Source organism: Penaeus vannamei, chromosome 16, assembly GCF_042767895.1.
Source record: "Penaeus vannamei isolate JL-2024 chromosome 16, ASM4276789v1, whole genome shotgun sequence".
Classification (NCBI taxonomy): Eukaryota; Metazoa; Arthropoda; class Malacostraca; order Decapoda; family Penaeidae; genus Penaeus; species Penaeus vannamei.
This window is the reverse complement of record NC_091564.1, coordinates 19,488,550-19,511,071: the sequence shown is the minus strand read 5'-3', so window position 1 is coordinate 19,511,071 and position 22,522 is coordinate 19,488,550. Positions and strand designations below refer to the sequence as shown.

At 41.5% G+C, this 22,522-nt stretch overlaps 1 protein-coding gene across 1 annotated transcript in view; it reads right to left on the bottom strand.

The window, feature by feature from the left end:
- Positions 1 to 22,522, bottom strand: part of heca (hdc homolog, cell cycle regulator) — a 120,162-nt gene that overhangs the window by 42,405 nt on the left and 55,235 nt on the right. The window contains exon 2 of the mRNA XM_070131619.1: positions 21,943 to 22,036. Within this exon, the coding sequence (XP_069987720.1) occupies positions 21,943 to 22,036 (94 nt within the window). The remainder of the gene's footprint in view (positions 1 to 21,942; positions 22,037 to 22,522) is intronic.

The window sequence follows — 22,522 nt, the reverse complement described above, 5'->3', positions numbered from 1 at the left end:
GGGCGTGATGGTCAAGGTCGAAGGAAACAGGAAGATCAAAAACTCTATCTCAAATATCGACCTATACTCGTACTAAAATTACTGCCATTCGGAAATAAAAGTAATAACTACTATCCCTTAAAATAAGAAGTTTGAAGGAAGGTACCTATTACTTTCATAACTTGCTAATGTATGCAGAAAGAGATAATAAATACGACAAAGTTTACTGAAAACGGATAAAGATATGCAGATATAGAGTGAATTCAACATGCAGATGTAATGATATTTTGTGTACAAGTTGAACGTTCGTTTCACATAATCAGAACTGTAAAGGAAAAATCAGTCAGGGTTAAAACAAAGACAGGTACATATTTAAATTGTATATATATACACACATATGGTTTGAAATATATTTAAAATAAACATACAAGACATATTACAGTGTCTAAAATACAGAACATATTTTTATTAATAACACATACTTTTAAAGCAGAAATAGAAGCAATCATTTCCAGAAAGAAGCCAAACTCACCACTATGGAACCCAGCGGGACACAGAGAACAAGACACAACAACATGTACATATATATGCAATCAAACCAAAGACCAACTCGATCATGTAGACTTGCGTTCGCTCCGATAGGGCTCTTCTAACTCTTTTTTTAACGGCATTCTTTTTTTTTAAGAATCTCTTTATTATCAAGATTTGATTTCAATATAGAGAATCGCTCATCCTTATCGCCAACGCGCTCGCGAAACCACGCACAACGCGGGATGGCGTTTACAAAGAACAATACCATTATCACTTGGTACATTTACAATCATTTAGCATCACCATACAATATCTTTTTTAATTAATACTTATCACGCGGCTCCTAGTGGGCAGCGCAGTGACATTACACAAAGAGATATAAAATGTGAATTACAAATGTATAATTATCATTATATATGTATGCATTGTAATGAAAGGAAACACCGATGACTGATCAACAGGAGATGCGGGTGATGGCCGGATGATATCATAGTAATAATAATTTGATTGAATTTGAAAAGGGGGTGAGGAAAGCAACAAGTTTTGAGGTTATTGACATAAAAGCCGCTATGATAATAATAAAATATACTACATTTGGCGTGATGGAAAATTGAGAGATTCACCTACCTGCTTGTATTTCGTTTTTGTTTTGTTTTGTTTTTTTATTTATTTGTTGTTTCTGTTCTTTTCTTTATCCTCTCTTTTTTTGTCTTACTTACGCGCGTGTAGCTTACACGGAACGGTAAGACACAAAACGATATTCCGATCTTTTCCTTTTTTAATTATCATCATCTCTTTCATATGAAGACGTGAGCGTTACCTACCTGCTACGCGTTTGTTGAAGGGGAGGGAGAAGCGCATTGATTTATATTTTTCTCTCATACTAAATAATACTCCTTTTGAATAAGCTAAGGATTTGAAATAACCTACAATACGGCTAGAAAAAAGTATCTGTGTTCTAATTGAGATAATTATGATAAGAACAACAAAAGAAAGAGCACGAGTGGGGTTAGCACTGTATTTACCTTGACAGCTGGCAAAAAAATTGGGCCAAACAAATACTGTATAGGCCTATTTGGCCCTCTACACATTTTGCTCTCATTTGACCTGCTGGACTGACCTAAAACGTGTACCTGAAAATATGTAAATCGGAAATGGACCTTTTTCTCATAATTATGTGAGAAGCATGAGTGACAATAAATGACATTTCATAACTGCTGAACTTTGAAGAAAGAAGGGAGATCAAAAATAAAATGAAAAGCACTATCTACATGGTAAGCACTGTTAATGCACTGTACAAAGTGACCCTTGACAAGAGCTGAATCTCAGAACTAAGGTAAAGGCCAGAAAAGGATGAAATGAGTCGATTACAACAATCTTGTGATTGACTGATTGATTAGCAAGCACAAAAAAGTAAATGAAATAAAATGGGAAAGAAATATATAAAATGAAATCAATAAACCTAAGTCATGATCAATTATCAAGAAAAAATGACCTGAATCACTAAAGCCTCGAACGGCACACCAAGAGGGATGCCCTGAGGAGGCCCCTAGACGGCCCTGGGTTGGAGGCTGAGGTCCTGAAGGTGTTCTGTTCCCGAGGCCACTGTCGAGGCCTTGAGGCGTGGCCACGGCAGAGGCGGAGGTCGAGGTCGAGTGGATGGTGAAGGCGGAGCAACACACGGGGCTCGCTTTGAGATTAAGATTGAGTTTAGAAAGCGTTCACGATTTTTTTTTCGCTCCGTGTAGCCTTCGTCGGAAGCTCTCTCTCTCTCTCTCTGTCTGTCTCTCTACTGGATCACAGTCTACACGAGGAATCAACAACAACAACAACAACGCGGCAGTGCGTGCGTCTGTCTGTGAGGAGGTGACAACTTGGCTCAGCTAATCCTGTCAGCAAAGGTCGACCACATGGAGTGATCTCTGGGCCTACACTCACCTATATAAGTGTACTTACACACACTAGTCACACCGCGAAGTATTGCTTACATATGGCGTGTTTACATCGTTTTCGCACAGCACTATTTCTCACTAAAGCCCGTGGCTCCACAACAACACTTATTTTGATTTTGTTTGACTTGAGTGTACGGGTCGGCAACATCGAGCGTGGTTTGTTATGATTATTATTATTAGTTTATCAGCGGCTTTCTAAACTAGCCATTTTGTTAGAACAGGGAACGTGTATTTTATACATGGCGGAAGGTCCTACAGTCACTAGCGATCGCGTTATAAGGTTAACGGCGTCACGGGTGAGAAGTGTCTTACTAGCTGCTAGTTCTCTCTGTCTCTCTCTGCCTCTGTCTCTTTCTGGGGTGTCTACACTGGCCTATGCACAAAGGAACGTTGATGAATCTCCCGGGCTGAGATTAGAGGTGATACTGATATACCTGTGTATGTGTGAGAGTAGTCGAAGCCGGAGGCTGGGGGGGGGGAGGCCCTCTGGCTGTGAGTGACAGCTCGCGCTCTCTTTCGCTCGCTCGCTCTCTCTCGCGCGCTCTATCTCTCTCTCTCTCTCTCTCTCTCCTTCTCGAAATAACAGCCCGCCCTTCTCTTTTTTTCATCTTGCGGTATCCCTTGCGGTTCGGTTGCGGCCTGGTGACTGCGGCGTCGCGCCTTCCCCTGTGACTATGCGGCCTTCGTGACTACCACCACCCACGCGGCGCCCTAACGCACCCTCTTCTGCTCTCTCTCTACAGCAACACTTCCTTGGGACATGCAGGTCTTGCCACCGATATACCGATAAACTCTACGGTACGCACGCGCCCTGTTTCATTTGCTCTCTCTCATCTTACTTTATCTCATTTTATTGAGTTCACTTCACTCTTTGTCTCTCTTTACATCTCTCTCTTTATTTCTCTCTCTCTCTTTAAAATTTACAACATTAGAAGACAAAACTGCTTATGACAGGTTCAAAAATAGTTGTCTATTCACAGACAATATTTATATATATATATCTTTATAAATAAAATATATACATGCTTCACTTAATGACCATCATATATTTAAATATCATGAATTCTTCCCGGGCTATTCAAAAAGTCAAATGCCCTTGTTTTAGTGTACCCAGAGTTTGCGAATAGACGAGCCGGCGACTGAAATAAATACTTAAATTTTGCCTCGCAGTGACGGGCAAAAATAGCATAAAGAGCTTCCAGTGACAAGCGAGAATTTGAGGTTTTCCCGACAAACATCATTCATTCATTTGATTTTCTTTCTTTTTTGCAACTGCGTCTTTCACCCTTTATGAAAAATCTATGCCTCTTGAAACTTCCTTTCCTTTTCAGTATCAGAGTCAGAATCATGTTGTGTTACTATGAATTATATACATTTCAATATAAAATTCATATGTAGCGTTCTAAAGCAATAGACAATGCAATTGCTGAAATATAATATCGCATTTGTTTATAACAACATAAACACATGCGGTACAATGTTAACGAATTTATATGAAAAAACAATTTCATCAACATGTTTACTATCAAAGGGAAATACAATTAGTGTTTGTGTAGTATACATTGTGTGGCGTGGAAGGGCTTTGCTAAATACTTGCCGTGTATGAGCAAAGAAGATGAGAAGTGAGAGAGAGAGAGAGAGAGAGAGAGAGAGAGAGAGAGAGAGAGAGAGAGAGAGAGAGAGAGAGAGAGAGAGAGAGAGAGAGAGAGAGAGAGAGACGAGAAACGAGAAAGGTCAGACCGAAGTTTGGAAAAAAAACGGGGGGGAAAAAGAATAGAAGAGAAAGAAAAACCAGAGAGGAAAAAAAGAGGGAAAGAAGAAAGAGGAGGAGGAGGAGGAGAAACGCAAAGGCAAGGACGACAGAGAACGTGTCAGGCTCTCAAAAGGCAAAGACGCTACCGTGTCCTTGGAGCATCGTGTTTTTGCATTCAACAGGGCTAGGCGAAGGAGGGAGAGGGGGGAGGAGGGGAAGAGGAGGGGGAAGGAGGAGGGAAAAGGGAAGGGGAAGAGGAGGGAGGAAGGAGAAGAGGAGGGGGGAAGCGAGAGGGATGGAGGGTAAGTCAAAGGAGGAGAGAGAAAGGAGGTGCGAGAGAGATGGAGAAAGAAAGACGCAAGATTTGTGCAAGACATTCGGCTGTAAGAAGCAAGTAGAAAAGAGAAAGAGCGGTGGGCCGAAGAGTGAGAGATAAGGAGGAGCAGAAGGAGGAGAAGGAGAACCAGGAGAACCAGGAGGGAGGAGCTGGGCCTTGTATGATGGAACAGGACTGGTTTCCGTGCCACCTGCGCACATTCGAGAACCCAGGTGGCTGTACCTAAGGGAAGCTGCGTGTGTGTTACCTTTAAAAGAAGTGTGAAGTGTGATTTATCTATATTTTGTTCTGTTTTTTTTTTCTACGTGTGATTGTGATTTATCTATATTTTCTGTTTTTTTCTACATGTGATTGTGATTCATCTATATTTTCTGTTCTTTTTTTCGCGTTCCGTGTGTTTACGTTTTGCTTGTTTTGAAAGATGGTCGCTTGTGTATTTGTTTGGTATAGGGATACACCCGTAAACACAAAAGCTGAATTGCTCACTTATACGAATATACTCACATTGATTCGCCCAAAAAATATACGAAATCTTTTTTTTTTTTTTAAGTTGAATCTTACTAGAAGAAAAAAGGAGAATTCCAAATTCCTTTTCTCCTTCACCCTGATCTACGAATCGATGCCATAAATTGCGATTTTCTCCCCTATTTCGGCCAGAGACGTTGCTGATTTCCTGCGAATTTCGGTCCCTCCCTCCCCCCCCTCCCGGCTCCCCTTCCCCTCGTTACAGTGCTACCAACGAATTAGCGAGGGTCGTTAAGGTTCGCACGCCAAATGCTCTTTTGTTGATGTTTTTTTTCACATGATTAAAAACACATTAACGGCTCTCGATGTAATACAAATAGCGAAGGGGGGAGGGGGGGAAATAGAGCTAAAAAAAAATCCATGTCCTACATATTCAAAGTCGAAGATCCGGCGACGAAAACCGCACCGAAACTGTCCAGCGGGCGGCGCCTCGGCCTACGGTTGGCAGCCCTGCTCCTCCGGCCGCGTCCTGTCCCATAAACTAGACGCTCGGTTGTCAGTTGTGCATTTTCACCTCTATTATTTTCCCGCTTCCCTCTAATGCCTCTAAGCCCTTCTCGAAATAAGGGATTCTAGATCAGCCAAGCTATAGAATCGTCGATAATAAGGATTTTAGAGGAATGGAGAACGGGAGATAAGGAAGGGAGAAAGAGAAGGGAAAAATAGGTAAGATATACTCAAAATGGAGGTCTTTGGAGGGAAAAAAAAATCGCATCGAAATTTCGCATCATGGAATGCCCACCGTTGGGTGCGCTTTTTTCCCCTTTTCCCTTTTCGCTTTTCTTTTCTTCCCCTTTCTAATCTTTTATCTAACCGAGGAGGCCTAAGCTTAAAGAGCGAAGGCCTGATGAGGAAAGCAATTGAGCGCCTTTTTGTGACGATTTTATAGGGATCATTTCACTAGGTAATCCTCACAGGAGAAGAGGCCTTACAACACCCATGACATAAGGGCGAAAATGGCACACAAATACAAGAAAAAAAAAATAAAAACGAACTAGACTGTTGTCTCTCTAACTCTCCCTCTCCCCTCCCCCTCCCCCCCTCCCTACTTCCTTGAATGTGTACAAGAATCGGGAAAAGAAGAGAAATAATGTCGAAATGAGTTTTCTCAGAACTTTTAGCCGAGCGTCGCGAAAAACAGGAAAGGGACAGAGAGAAGAAAGAAAGAAAGAAAGAAAGAAATATTGAATAAAGATATCTATGAAGTCTTTATAACAACACATAAAGAGAGGACGAAAATAAGAGACAAAAGAAACAAATAAGCAAGGAAACAATAGAAGCAAAAAAAAAAAAAAAAAGAAATCTTTCCTCCAAATGTACACGTCTTGGCAACTTCCCCCCCCACCCCCTCCCACCCCCATCCCTTTCCTTCCCCCCCCCCTCGCCAAAGATCCCCGACAGGCCTATAAAGATTCGGAAACCCCGCGGAAAAGAAGAGGGGGAGGGGGGAGGGGGTGGAAGAGGAGGGGAAAGGGGGGGGAGAAAAGAGGGGGAAAGAGGAATAAAAAAGAAGAAAAAAAAACGTGCGAAAATAGGTATCGCTGCCCCTTCGACGCCGCCTCTCGTCTGGATCTCCTTTGGATCTCGTGTTTGAGGAAAAGATTCCGAAAGGATTTCAAAATTCGATCAAAATATATCCTAGCTTTTTTTTCTCGAATGGGATTGTTTATTTTTTTTTTCTTTCTCTATTTTCGGTCTGATGATTATCTGTTTGTTGTGTTTGTTTATTTGTTATGCTTTTTGTTATTTTTGTCTTTCTCTTGTATATTTCTTTGTCTTTCTTTTTTCTTATGGAATGGGTTATTTGCTGATACGAAATCGTCTTATAGTTTATTTCGAACTTATTCTAATGTCTTTCTTTTCTATATGAAGATAATTATAAACGAAATGAAAGAAAAGAAGACGAACAAAATTAAGCACGTAGTCACCCATGATTTTTCTCTCCTTATAACAATTCTTTTTTTCTTAATTCTCAACTGAAACCGAGGTACGAAAGAGGCGCCGCCGCGAACGTAGCGCTTTCGAGTCTCCGCTAAAAAGTAGCAGAAATAATGGGAAGATATGAATCCTATTTGCAATTCAAAACACAAAGGATACGATATACAACAAATCCACTTTTGTATGGGATAGTTTTTCCCGCCTTTTTTTTTCGACGATTTTTTTTTCTTTCTTTCTAATATATAAAGCTTCCCTCCCCCCCCTTTTTTTTCTTTCCGTAATTTCACCGTAGTCCAATTATTATTATTTGTAGAGTAATCTAATTTTCTCCAAATTTCGAATTTTCTTTTTCTCTTTCTCTCTGAAGTCAAAAGCTCGGGTGATTTCTGGATAGAAATTTCATTACTGGGGTCTTTGAGATTTTGAAATTATCTTTTTTTTGTCGCTTTTTTATTTTCTGTAGAGTTCAGTGTCATTTATTTGTTTATGTTTGCTCTCTTTTGTTATTTTTGTTCTCGCCCTGTTTAATTTCATCCTTTTTTTTTCTTTCATTTTCTCTCTCAAAATTAACAAATAAATTCGTAAAGTATATTGCTGTCATTGATACGAACACCCTCTTTATTATCTCGAGAAACGGTCACTTATAGCTAACCCCCCCCCTTCACCCCCCCTAAAAAAAAGGAGAACGGCCGAAATCATACGAGTTCCGTTATTAACAATCTCTAACCTCCCCCCCCCAACCCCCTACTTTCCCCTTCTCTGACCCCTCTTCTAGCTTGCATAACTACCTTCCCTTCTACATTTCCCCTTTTCCTCCCACCTTACTCAACCTCCTTTCCTCTCATCCCCTTTCCCTTCCCCTCCTTTCCCCTCCTCCCCCTCATCTCTTTCCCTCCCTTCCCCTCCTTGCCCCTCCTCCCTTCCCCTCCTTCCCCCTCTTTTCCCCTCATCCCTTCCCCTTCTTCCCCTTCCTATTATGCTTCGTACACACATAACATCATATCTTAATAGGTCCTCAATAGCCTTTGTCGTAGGGAGCTCAGAGGATAAGTTACGACCTTGGGACGACTTGGCTCATGAAGAGGGAGAGGCGAGAAATGGCGATGAATGAGGGAATGGGGAAAGGGGAGAGGGAGAGAGGAGAGGGGGGAGGGAGAGGGTGGAATGAGGGGAGGGAAAGGGAGAGAAGGAGAGGTGAGAAGAAGGGAGGTGGAGAGAGATAGAGAGAGAGAGAGAGAGAGAGAGAGAGAGAGAGAGAGAGAGAGAGAGAGAGAGAGAGAGAGAGAGAGAGAGAGAGAGAGAGAGAGAGAGAGAGAGATTAAAGCAAAGAAAGAAAAGAAAGAGAAAGAGAAAAAAACAGATATCCAAATATTGAGAAAACATTGAGAAAAAAGACAAATGCAGCCAAGATATTATCAATAATTATGATTCCCCTTCTCGCTCTTGCTTTATAACCTATTTTTCTTCCCTTATCATAATCGAACGAGAAAATGTATTCGCGAAAGAATTAAAAATTACTTGAACACTTTTGTGGTAAGATTTTTTTTCTATTTTGGAGGATAGAGACGAAGATAAGAAGAATCTGAACGAAAAGGCAGAAAAAGAAAACGGACATGATGTAGATACAAAGAGAGAAATATCCACAGAGAGATTTTAAAAAGTAAAGAAAAGAATAAATAAATAAGAAGTACGTTAAGATAGAACGTTAATATTTATACCTACGCCTCGAAACTTATCAAAATTCATAAAGGAAACAACAAACAAAAGCCGACGAGGGCACAATGGAAGAGCATCTCGATCGTACACTGAGTTTTGGTCTCTGAAAATAGAATTCCTGGAACCTCCAAAGAAAACCAATAACCGGGACACTCCTTATGGCAACACCGCGCGAGGTACTGATGCCACCTGTACGAGGATAATGTTTTGTTACATATATTCATTTTTTTTCGTATCTACTGTTTCTTGTTGTATATTTTTATTATTTATTTATAAAGGGTGACGGAGCGTATTATTTTCTCTTGTTTTTGTCGTTTTTGTTTTCAATGTCAATCCTCAATATCCGGTTTAATTTCTTTAATGAATGCTCTCATGAAAACACGTTAATAGAAAAACAGGTAATGAAGTAGTAAAAAAAGAAAAAAAGAAAAAGATAAGACGACCAAAAAGACGATTAAGGACGTCGACATAATAGACGTTAAGGCGTTGTGTAATAAGAGAGAATTAAAAAGACGAAAAATTATATATATTCCCGCGGTCGCTTGGGAAATGAGAAAGAGAAACGCCTAAGGGTCATAACTCCATAGGAAACAAAGGAAGCACTGGATCTTAACGACCTTTATCTGCCTAATAGTTTAATAAGCGCCCTGTTGTCGTCATATTAGTTAGCGAATCTTTGAAATCATTAATGTAACAATCAATTGAAATATACTTAGAACTCGGAGATAAAGTTATATTTAATTAATGTCGGTCTTCTCCAACCCGCTCATTAGAAAGAATATGCAGAGATCTACTAATTAACGATTCATACATACCAACATTTTTCTTCTAGTAATTGAATAAACAATTTTGCAGTGGCATTTAGTTTTCATTACACAAGGAAGCCTTTCTCGCAATATTCGCTTTAGAAAAAATGCAAGTTCCCCCTTTCTCCTTTCCCTTTCCCTCCTCTTCCCCCTTCCCACTCTTTTCCCTCCTCCTTTCCCCTCCTCCCCCTTCCCCCTCCCTTCCCCTTCCCCCTCCCTTCCCTTCCCCCTCTCTTCCCCTTCCCCCTCCCTCCCCCTTCCCCCTCCCTCCCCCTTCCCCTTCCTCCCCCTTCCCCCTCCCTCCCTCCTCCTCTCTTCCCTCCTCAATAAAGGCACTTAATTACGTATTTGGTGGGTGAACTGTAATCAATCTGCTTATACCTTAATTAGCATCTAGGCCTAATATGTCTGATCCGATTACAAATTAGTTTTCGGTAAATTTTATGACAACCGTGAGCGCGAAATTGCTGTCTGGTTTCCATTCTCTCTTCTTATCTCTTTTCCCTTTAATCTTCGTTTCTCGTGTTTATCTTCTACCCCTTTTTTCTTGTTTCTCTTTTCATTTTTTCGTGGTTGTTTCCTCTTTTTTCAATTTCTATTTTTACTCTAATTTCTTTCTTTTCTTTTTCTTCTTTCGTTCTTCTCCTTCCCTCTCCCCCACCTCTTTTCCCCTTCCTCTCTCCTTCTCCTCCTTCAACTTTGCTCTGTCCACGCCCTGTCTACACCCTGAGGCGATAATCAAATTAGTCGCTGGATCTTATATCTTTTCCCTCCCTCTCCCTCTCTTCCTTCTCCCTCCCCTTACTCCCTTCCCTCTCTCCCTCTTCCCTCTCTCCCTCTTCCCTCTCTCCCTCTTCCCTCTTCCCCTCTTCCCTCTTCCCTCTTCCCTCTTCCCTCTTCCCTCTCCCCTCTCTCCCTCTCCCTCCTCCCTTCTATACGCCTGTTCTAATCGTTCGCTCTTTTAATCCCCCTTTTCGCTCCCTTCCCCGCCCCTTTTCTTCTTCTATAATCCTATTAAAAATGGCCAATCTTAATCGCCCAGTTATTAAAAAGTTTCTCACGATTGAAAGGAAATTTTCGTCACCTGTGGTTTTTTTTTCTTTTTTTTTTTTTTGCTTCTTTTGGAATACTAATTGTCTTTATTTATTTATTTACTTATTTTCTTATTCTTTCACTGCAATCTAAAAAAAATATATGCATCACTGTCGGCTGAATTGCAAATACCAATAGTAATAATAATAAAAATAATAATAATAATAATAATAATAATAATAATAATAATAATAATAATGATAATAATAATGGCAATAATAGTAGTTGCAGTAGATGCAGTCGTAGTAATAACAATATTAATGGTCAAAGTATACAGTATATACGTATCTGACATTACTTCGGTCGATGTTAACCTCGCCTTTATTGCCCCTTGGCATAAGGTTAAATTTCCGATCGTAAATGAAACAGGCCGTAGAATAACTATTAGTCAGAGGAATAAAGTGCAATAAGGCTCGAAATACAATGCGACGGTCTTGTGAAATCTACTCTCTCGCTGGGAGTGGAATCGCGAAAGAGAAAAAACAGAGGAAGAGAGAAGGAGTAGAGGGAGGAAGGAGAGAAAGAGAGGAGGGGGGATAAGAGTGAGGAGGAGGAGGGAGAGGAGGAGAAGGAGGAGGAGCAGGAGGAGGAGGAGGAGCAGGAGGAGGAGGAGGAGGAGGAGGAGGAGGAGGAGGAGGAGGAAGAGGAAGAAGAGGAGGAAGATGGGAAGGGAAAAGGGAAGACAAGACAGGATAAGGGAACGAGAAGAGAAGAGGGAAGAAATAAAAGAGAAAGGAAAAAAATGGAAAAAGGAGATAAAAAAACATTGATTTAAAAAGAAAAGATAAAATGAAGCGAAACTTCAAGAGAGCCCCCTCCCCCCTCCCTCCAACCTTCCCCCTTTCCCCTTCCCCCCTTCCTCAACCCCCCCCCCACCTACCCTTCCCCACCCGTCGAGAGATTTGCAGAAACGACCTCCCTAACTACCGCTAACGATGCAATTGGCACAGCTTCCGATCACAGTAAAGTCCTTCGCAAATTGCAAGACCGAACATCTACCCCCCACCCCCACCCCATCCCCCTTGTCCCCTTCCCTCTCTCATTTGGTGAGGGTTAATCACTGCAGGCGAATGAGGGTGTGGGAGAAAGGAGAAGAAAGAAGGGCTAATGCGCGCGCGCGCGCGAGAGAGAGAGAGAGAGAGAGAGAGAGAGAGATGGAGAGAGAAAGAAAGAAAGGAGAGGGAGAGAGAGAGAGATGGAGAGAGAAAGAAAGAAAGGAGAGGGAGAGACAGAGAGATGGAGAGTGAAAGACAAACAGAAAGAGAGAGAGAGAGAGAGGAAGACAGAACTCAGGTAACAGAAGTGGGAGGAGCCAACTCATAAGAGGATATCCGATAAAAAAAAAATAAATAAACATAAAACAAAAATAATAACACTACACAAGCCTAAAACTAATAAAGAGGAGGAAAAGAGGCTTTGAGCTCCTTCCGGAGTGGCCCCAACGAAAACAAAAGCGACGACCATCAACAGCAACTCATAATATGGTTCAATTATCTATCCCAAACTATATAGCATGACAATATCCCCTTGACTATAAAGGCTTTATGGAAGCGGATAGAATATAACCGGGAAGGAGGATGGAAGGAAGGAAGGAAGGAAGGAAGGAAGGAAGGAAGGAAGGAAGGAAGGAAGGAAGGAAGGAAGGAAGGAAGGAAGGAAGGAAGGAAGGAGGAGGGAGGGAAAGAGAGAGAGATGGAGAGGAAGGGGGAGGGGGAAGGGGAGGGAGAGGGGGAGATGGAGGGAAAGGAAGGAGAGAGGGAGAAGAAAAGGAGAGGGAGAGGGAGAGAGAGAGAGAGAGAGAGAGAGAGAGAGAGAGAGAGAGAGAGAGAGAGAGAGAGAGAGAGAGAGAGAGAGAGAGAGCAAAGAGAGAGAGAGAGAGAAAGAGAGAGAGAGAGAGAGAGAGAGAGAGAGAGAGAGAGAGAGGGAGAGAGTGAGTGAGTGAGTGAGAGAGAGAGAAAGAGAAAGAAAACCTCTCTTTTTCTCCCCATCACACACACAAACACACACACACACCACCCCCCTGCCCCCTGCCCCTTACCCCCCCACTCCACCCGTATCCCCCCCCCCCCCGAACATTTAACACGGCTCATAAAAATTTACGCATTTCGGATGTCGTACAAATGACTTGGGCCTCATCACAGCCTTTCGCGAACTGCCCTGCCTATCTCCGTGTTTCCTCTCCTCTCTTCTCCCTCTCCCTCCCTCTCCTTTCTTCCTTCCTTCCGCATTTCCCTCTCTGACCTCCCTTCCCTCCCTTCCCCTTCCATTTACCTCTCCTCTGCTGTTCCTTCCCTTCCTCTCCCTCTCTCCCTACCCTTAGCATGTCCTCATTTCCCCGCCACCCCCTGCCATTACTATCTTTCCCTCTCGTGAGATATTTTTCCTCTTCGTAAATAACAGATACTCGCGCTCTCCCACTCACTCACAGACGTTTGTAATTCTCGTGATTACCTTCCTGTCTTCGTTTTCTATCTTTCTTTCTTTCTTTCTTTCTTATTTTCTAATTGCTATTCTCTTTTTGGTATATATTCTATTCTTTTAGTCCCCCCTTTCTAATCTGGATTTTACATTTGAAGTTCTCTAAAATTCCCACTACGACTTCCCGTTTTCGAACTCCCCGTCACCCATTTTCTTCTGTCTCTCCCGTTTTCTTTATCTCTCTCTTTTGGGCCTGCCGTCCGCGCGCCCCGAATAAAATCCCTTTTTTATTTCTTCCTCCTCTTCCTCCCAGCCCCTCGTTATTCTAGAATTTTCCTAGAGCAATGGCAGGCCTCGAGCCATTTAGGTTTCTCCCTGGCCTACCTTACGAGTAGGCCTATAGAACGAGGGAGGGAATTCTTGTGCAATACGTTTTCCGCGAAGCCTACATTGAGTGGCGCCATCTTACGCAGCCCGTCTGGAATTCTCTCGGTAATTTATTTATGTAAAGCGGCTTCTACATTAAGGAAACGATGGGACCAAATACCAATAATTCCCCATTTCACTTAGGTCTACGAACGCGTAAACACACACACACACACACACACACACACACACACACACACACACACACACACACACACACACACACACACACACACACACACACACACACACACACACACAAAACGATCACTGCATCATCCCGTAGCATTGATTTTCCATTGCAAATCCCCCTCCCCCCCCCCCCCCACCCTACCCTTCACCTACCACCATTTCTCTCTCTCTCTCTCTCTCTCTCTCTCTCTCTCTCTCTCTCTCTCTCTCTCTCTCTCTCTCTCTCTCTCTCTCTCTCTCTCTCTCTTTCGTGAGTCACCGATACTTAAAAGGGCAACGGACACTGAAGGATCCACATTAGGAACAGACATAGGCTCTTCAACCCTCCCCCCCTTTCCCCTTTTACCCCCCCTCTCCCCCTTTAACCCCCCTTCCTTTCCCCTTCTCCTCCCCCATTTCCTCTTTCCCAATTCCCTTCCCTCTCACCCCCTAACTTCCTCCCCCTACCCCCCCCCACACCCTTCCCCCCCCCCCCCCCTACCTCCCTCCCCTCTCACTCCCCAACACCCTCCCCTCACCCCCCGTCTCCCCCTCCCCCCAACTCCCTCCTTTCCGTCTCGATACGAAGACACCGCGAGAGGTTTCGGTTCAAATTACGATTTCTACGTTTTTATTGTTACCGAACGAGCGGACGGTGCCTCATTGACGATGGGGAGGGGGTGATGGGGGGTGGAGAGATAGGGAGAAAAGGGAGGGGAAGATGGAGGGGTAGATGAGGGAAGGAGGAGGAGGTGGAAAGGAGGGAAAGGAAAAGGAGGAGGGAGAAAGAGAAAGAGAAAGAGAGAGAGAGAGAGAGAGAGAGAGAGAGAGAGAGAGAGAGAGAGAGAGAGAGAGAGAGAGAGAGAGAGAGAGAGAGAGAGAGAGTTACACAGAGGGAGACGGGAAGGGAGGAGGGAGAGGAGAAACGCGAGAGGCACATAAAATACTGAATTTCATCATCGTTTCCCGGAATCCATGAAATCACGAACAAAAGACCTGGACGACGCAACGAAAACGCAAAAAAACAAAATAAAACAAAAGAGAAAAAAAAAAAATAGAAAGAAAGCCTCAAAATATCCTCAAACTCCACCAGAATATGATGACTCACTAACCAACTGACTCTCAACCCTGCTCTAACCCCCCCCCTCACTACCCCCACCTACCCCTACCCCCCCATGCAACGCCCATAACTCTCACCCCTAACCCCCCCACCCCCCACACCCACACCTTCCCCCTCTCCTCATTTCCCATATGTCTATCGACTTCCCCCCCCCCCATCACCACCACCATCCTCTCCCCCTTGCTATACCCCTCCTCCTCCCTCCTGCCCCTTCTCTCCCTATCCCTTTTCTACGCCCCCTATCTCCCCCACCCCCCTTCCTCTCCCCCATACCCCTTTCCCCTCTCCCTTTCCCCCTTAGATTTCGTCCTTGTGTAAGTGCGGGTGCTATATCATAAATCTTAAGGGGAATCTCTCTTTCCCTCTCTCTCCTCTCCCCTCCACTCCCTCCTCTTCCCCTTCCCTCCCCTCCTCCCTCTTCGGCGTTCTCCTTCCTCCTCCTGTTCCTCATTTCCCTTATCTTTATTCCCTGTTTACTAGTTCTCTCTTCGTTTGTTGCGTTTATCTCCATTTTTATTCTCTCTATTTTTGTCTCGTTTTTCGTTTGTTATTCTCATATTTTTTGTACTATTTTCGTACTATTTTTCGTACAAGTTCTTCCCTTATTTTCATAATTATTATAGCGATAACTATTTTTTTTCTACCATCACCTAATTTCACAAAAAAAAAAAAAAAAAAAACAGAAATAACAACATTATACATAATGATCACATAATTCCAGAAACACAAAGGAAAATTTATCCTCCGACGAGACTCGTTCCACAATATTCAAAACGCAAAAATATGCACGCGAGAAAATTGCAAATTGCAAGTTCAATTCATTAGCATTCTGTTCAACCACTGATGCAGCGGGCGTTCGGTATTATAGATGAAGCCTGTTCTTTAGTTCGTGTTCTTCAAGCCTTGTTCTTTGGTGATCGTTATCTGCTATTCGGTTCGGTCTTTATCTGTTTTGTTTATGTTACTGCCTGTTTTTTTATTGTTTGAATTCATCTTTCCTTTTTTTCCTTCATACTATTATGCCTTCATTTCTTCTTCTTTTTTACTTCTAATTTACTCGCCTCTTTACATTTGATTTTAATGTCTATCCCCCTTTTAGATTTACCTGATTTCATTTTAGATTAGTATCCCCCTTCATCCCCTACTCAGCACCAACAGAAAACGGAGTATCGGGGAATTCCCTTCGGCTGTTACTTCGTGATCGCCGACAATGTTCCCTAAAATGGCTATGACATACGGCAGTGTGTGAGAACGAGAACACATCGATAGGGTTGGGTTTAAGGGGGTACTTATACTAAAAAAAGGGGGGGTTCTCCATTTATTTGGATGAGGAGGTAAAGGGAAAAAGCAGAGAAAAATGAAATGAACTTTTCGGCTCAAGGCATTGCAAGTCCGTCGGTTGCAAGGCGAGAGAAAAAAATCCACGGAAAGGTAATTCAATTCCTTAGTAATCATCCATAATCCAATAGAGGCAACATCTGTTTGATATTAACGTGAAAACTACGACGGCAATAAGAATAATAAAAAGGGAGCGAAAGAGGGGAAATATCATTCCTAAATAGTCATTGCTGTCGACAAAATTCCCTTAATTCCACGATCCCCTTTTTTTCTTCTTTTTTTCGCGTCTAATCTGCACAAAAGACAAAAGAAGTAACTTATGAAAACATCTTTTAAGATCAAGCCAAAATTAAGTAGAATTTTAAAGTTTCATTTAGAGTACACTTTTTTTCCTTCTTTTTTAGTACAGATTTTTTTCCCGGTTTTATCGAAAAGGAGAAAATTGGTATTTTCTATTGACAGTTTCCCTCCCCCCCCACCCCCCACCCCCTAAAAAAGGAAAAAAAATCATCGAAAATTTCCTTTCATAAAAAAGGCTTTCCACTTTAAAAATAATATTTTTCATGATCATTCTAATAAGAAATGTGAATCCAAAAATCCCTTTTCCTTACTTTTTTCTTTCTATCTTTCTATTTCATCTTTAAGCATAATATTCATAATCAACTCTCGAGATCAATCTACAAAGGGTGATTTGCATACTAATACAAGGTAAAGCCACGGGTGGAAGGGGGGGGGGGGGTAGCGATGTAGAGAAGGGGGGGGGGGGGGGGCGGTGAAAGGGAGATGGACGGAAGGAAGGACCAAGGGAATGGAGGAGAGGATAAGGATGGAGAGTGAAGGATGGAAAGAAAAAGGTGAAGGGCGAGAGAGGAGAAGAAAAGAAGGAATGAAGGAAAGGAGGAGAAGAGCAGAGGGATGATAGGAGGAGGAAAAGAGAAGTGGAGGGGAAGGGCAAAAGAAGGAGTAGAGTAGAATAAAGGAAACGAGAGAATTAGAAGAGAGAGGAAAGGGAATAAGAGGAGCAAGGAAGAGAGCGAAAAGAGGGACAATAAAGAGAGCGAAAAGACGAGCAAGGGAAAGGGAGAAAGAGTAAGAGAAGGCAAGAAAGAGAAAGTCAGAAAAGCAAAGCCGAGAGAGAGAGAGGGGGGGAGGCGGAAAGGAGGAAGGGGCTGTATGGGAGAGGAGAGAAGGGAAGAGAGGGAGAGAGGGAGGTAAAGGGTTAGAAATGGGGAGCTTCCTAAGGCCATGATGATTATACCGTCATACTCATTATCTTTGCAGCGCCGGTTAAACTAATTGTCGCCTAGCAATTAAGGTTTCGCAGTGTGCGGTGGGGTGTGAGTGGCTCTTGTTATGGTTAGAGGGGGGAGAGGGAGGCGGGGAAAGGGAGGGGGAGGTGAAGGTGAGGGGGGTGTATGGTGGAGGTAAGGGGGGGTGAGGGGGGGTGTATGGTGGAGTTAAGGGAGGGGGGAGGTGACGGTAACGGGGGGGAGGTGAAGGTGTGGGGTGGGGGTAGGAGTCGGGTGGTGGGGGTCGGAGAGGTGGTGAGGGGATGGGGGTGGGGGTGGGGGTAGGGGTGGAGGTGGAGAGAGATCCGGAAGTTAAGGTGAAGGAAGAGGAAGAGGAAACAAACAAAACAAAAAGGAATGAAGGAAGGGAAACAGGACACAATTAGAAATTAAAAAACGAATAGAGTCATTTAACAAAGTCGGTTAATAACTTAGTGGAAACAATTGCACCCTTTATTACGTATTCATCCTCCCTTAACCCTTCCTTTATTTACTACTTAACAACGTTTCTTTTTTCTCACTCTCTCGTTTATACATTTTCAAAAAAATATCTTGAGAAATAAACAACAGGAAACGAACGAAGAACGAAGAAGGAACAAGAAAATAAGAAAGAGAAGAAAATGGGAAAATTACTTAAAACAGAAAACTGGACAGGTTCAAGTGGGAAAAAATGGGGGGATACTATCAAATAAAAAAGTTTAAATACAATAATGAAAATGACGTCGATAATGACTATATTGCTTTGCTCTTCGAAGACCGTCCAATACGCCTGGAATTCCTGGAATCTCAATTACCTTGTTCAGTGCATATACATACCCCCCCCCCCCCCTGCCCTACACGTCATCTCCCCCTCCCCCTCTTCCCTTCTCCCCTCTACCCAGTTTGTGTCTATTTTCGATTGTATTTCTTCTCTTCGTACGGTTTTGTTTTCTCGTTGAATTACTTTCTCTTCTCATTTTCTTTCGTTTTTTAAATCATATGTAGGGAGTAAAATAAATAGAAGAGCAAGAAAGAAATGAGAATGAGAACAAAACACAGAAAAAAAGCACTAGAAGAAGGAAGAAGAAAATAAAAAGAAGAAAAAAAAGGAAAAGAAAAGAAGAAGAAGAAAAATAAGAAGAAAATGAGGAGGAGAAGGAGAAGACGAAGAAAAAAAAATAAATGTGTCTTTATGTCGTCAGGAATTGCGATTTTTATTAAACACTCCATTGTCTATTTTATAGGGGCGTTCTGGTCTCCTCCCTTCACGGAGCAGAGTTTTACGACGGCGAAAGGGGGAGTTATGAAACCTTTCGATCGATATGGCAGAAAGGAAGAAAAGAAAGAGAGGACAAGAAAGGAGGGGCGAGGGAGAGGGAGGAAGAAAGGAGGGGCGAGGGAGAGGGAGACAGAAAGGAGGGGCGAGGGAGAGGGAGAAAGAAAGGAGGGAGAGGAGGGAGGGTGGGATGGGTGGGGGAAAAGGGGTAGAGGGAGAGGGGGAGGCTTTGAGAGCGGAGAGGGAGAGGGAGAGGGAGAGGGAGAGGGAGAGAAAGAGAGAAAGAGAAAGAGAGAAAGAGAAAGAGAAGAGAGAGAGAGAAGAGAGAGTAGAGAGAGAGAGAGAGAGAGAGAGAGAGAGAGAGAGAGAGAGAGAGAGACAGACAGACAGAGACAGAGAGAGAGAGAGAGAGAGAAGGAGAAAAAAAAAGAGATGCACCACCATGTAAATACATTTTACTTTCGTTAAGTCCCCCTTTCAACAACAACAAAAAAATAATGAAAAAAGAAAATGGAACGCAGTCGTTTTCTATACATCCCTCTCCATAGTTTCTAAAGAGAAACGCAGGTCTACCCATATTCCTGTTATATTTTTTCCCCTTTTCGTTCGAAATCTATCTAATAAAGACTGAACAGACGTAAATAAAATAAAAAAAGACTTTCCCTAAAAATCGTAAAGTAGATATCTTATACCTGTATTCCCTAGGCCCCCTGCTGGTAATTGCACATATAAAGCGTCTTTTGGGGGCTTTTGCCTACCGCACGTGGCCCATTATCAACCCTATGGCCAGCCGACGTTAGGGGTCTTTACCCATTCGAAAACAAAGGGAAAATCGTCCTTAGGGTCGGGTTAACATACAGCTCACAGTGGCTAACGGTACATACAATTCAGACCTTTATGCGCACGACATACAGACTCACTGTGTTCCTCTCTATTCTACACAATGTTACAGCCTAGTTTATTTGACAAAAAATGGAAAATAATGAAATAGCGGTGAATGGCAAAACTACCAGAGCGGAGTATATGGACGAGATAGAGAAAGAAATGTTGTCAACAAGTTTTCCAGAAATTCAATAACAAACACGAATAAATATTTGTCCCTTTCACATTCACCTTTCTGTCAGAAGTGTGTATTACACATGTGTACGCACGTTTATGTACGCAAGTGTGTTTGTATGTATATACATACATACATATAGACATATATATATATATGTATGTATGTATGTATGTATGTATGTATGTATGTATGTATGTATGTATGTATATATGTATATATATATATATATATTGTGTGTGTGTGTGTGTGTGTGTGTGTGTGTGTGTGTGTGTGTGTGTGTGTGTGTGTGTGTGTGTGTGTGTGTGTGTGTGTGTGTGTGTGTGTGTACATACATATATACATATATACATAAATACATACATACATACATATATATATATATATATATATATATATATATATATATATATATATATATATACATATAAACACACATATACACATCCATATAGCCATACACACACAACAAACTCATGCACAGCCGAGTAATGGATTTAGCACGTTCAGGACACCACTTTTTTCAAACAAAATTTCCCCCTTTGGAGAATATCAAGTTTAAATCTTTATGCAGGAAAAATATCAAAACAATTAAGAGCATTTGAATAAATGAATACATTTTATTTATCAATTCAACAAACCATTTCTTTAAGAAAAATATATACCAGCCAAGGGTCACAAATCTGTTTTAAATACATACATAATGTATATAAAAAGAATAATTGAATTGGGCTTGTGAGAGACGCAAAGTCTTTCACTTCAGCCTAACACTATTTCCTCCCAAAACACAAAGTTAATACATGACACATTTGGGGACAAAAAAGGGCTAAAAGCGGAGATAAATCGATTATTTTTTCGCCTCAAATAGCTTTCTCTAAACCAAACTCTGGGTACATCTTTAAAAGTTCTTGAAGTCACTGCAAAATAAGTGCAAGTACAATCATTTCTTCATTTTTGTGGGGGTGATCACTTTTATATATATAAAATATATATGCATCAACTGTCAGATGTCTCTAGAAACATAAGCACTTCCCCAAATATATATACAGTGTATATAAATTCCTTGTTGAGGTAAAAATGTCTTTACTAACAGTTTTGTTAAAGGGTAAAATAAACCCGTTAGCGTTCTTATATGTAATACAAATTCACTTTAAACACAAGAGAGAGTTTCCTGTTACAGTCACTTGAACCAACTGCCTTAAAAGGGTCATTCATAGCACAAAAGTACATATACATATATGTATATTTATGTAGCCTTATGGACTTTCTAAAAGCTAGCGAATTTATATATATAAATATATATTCTTTAGCTTCTGCACACGATCAAAAATATACCATTTTTGTCTATCTGAAGTCTGTTATTTTCGTGTCTAAGCCCTTTGTGTTTGTTGTTATTAAAGAGAGAGAGTTACTCTTTATTGTGTTTGTGATCTCGAGTTAGAGTGACAATATCATATGAAACACGACATGCCTGGCATAGAAGACACGTTTTTTTGAGTTTATATGATATATATACATAAACACACTCTCCCACTGGGTCTTTGAGTGAGCGTTTATAACCAGACGGGAAAGTTTATGAAGTTATTTATTTAAATAGGATCGACGAAAGATTTTTTTTATGATAATTAATATCTCTTGATTGCTGGGGATGCTCACAACCCGGTGTTCTCTTCCTGGTAAACACAAAGTCTTCAAGATATTTACTATCTCTCTTTTATATATATAAATATGGAATCTATATACATTATAGACTTTCGATTAAGGGCACTTGATCCTAAAGCGTCAGTCTGTCTGTTTCTTCTTGTGGGGTTGGAACACCTACGGAAAATTAAGCACGGGTTCTTCTTCTCTCCGCGTGGGGTAAAGGCGAAAACGGGAAAAACGCTCAAAACGCCGGTATAAATGAGGGTCAAAATTGCATGTATGCGATACAAACCAAGGGGAAAAATGGATCGACAAACAATATATATATACCTTTTTCAAGAAAGGAATAAAAATAATTGAACATTTATTTGAAGGAAAAAAAATAAACTACAAACAAACCGGAAGTTCGCACTACGACAATAGATCCATGAGTCATAATAAATCAGTCATAATTAACATTATTAGCATCAAGCAATAAAAATACCCTTATGACAAAACCTACAGTGACCAAAGAGGAGAGAACAAATAAAACAACAACTTCTATTTTTTCTCTTGTTTCAAAAGTAATACCATATACGGATAGTTTGCTCCCTACCTTGATGTGGTAGGAATTGATCTTGTGTCTCGGCAGAGCGTTGAAGCTGCTGAAGTCTAGTCTCCTGGCGAACAGCCCGCCACCGGATCCGTGTCTGGGGAGGGAAGGAGAAGGGTGTTTAGAGACGCAAATCCTCATGAATAAAGGAAAAATATTAAGGTAAGCAAATCCTGATGAGGAAAGGGAAAAGGTATTTAGAGACGCAAATCCTGAAGAATAAAGAAAAAATACTAGGGTAAAGGGAAAAGATGTTTAGAGACGCAATACCTGATGAAAAAAGGGAAATTCCAGATGAGAAAAGGAAAAAGATATTTAGATAAGCAATTTCTAAAGTAAAGGAAAAAATATTAAGGAAAGCAAATCCTGATGAGTAAAAGAAAAAGATATTTAGATCCGCAATTCCTTAAGGTGTTAAAGAGGTCTTGTCATTGGGTGAGTTATTTAGAAATACGGCTTTGCTAAATATTTGGTTGGAAAAGGTCTGTACCAGGGGGATGTAGAGCTTTTAGAAATAAAGTTCTTTTAAAAGATTTGTGTGTGTGTTTGTAAAGGAGAAAATACATAGTTTGAAACACATTTT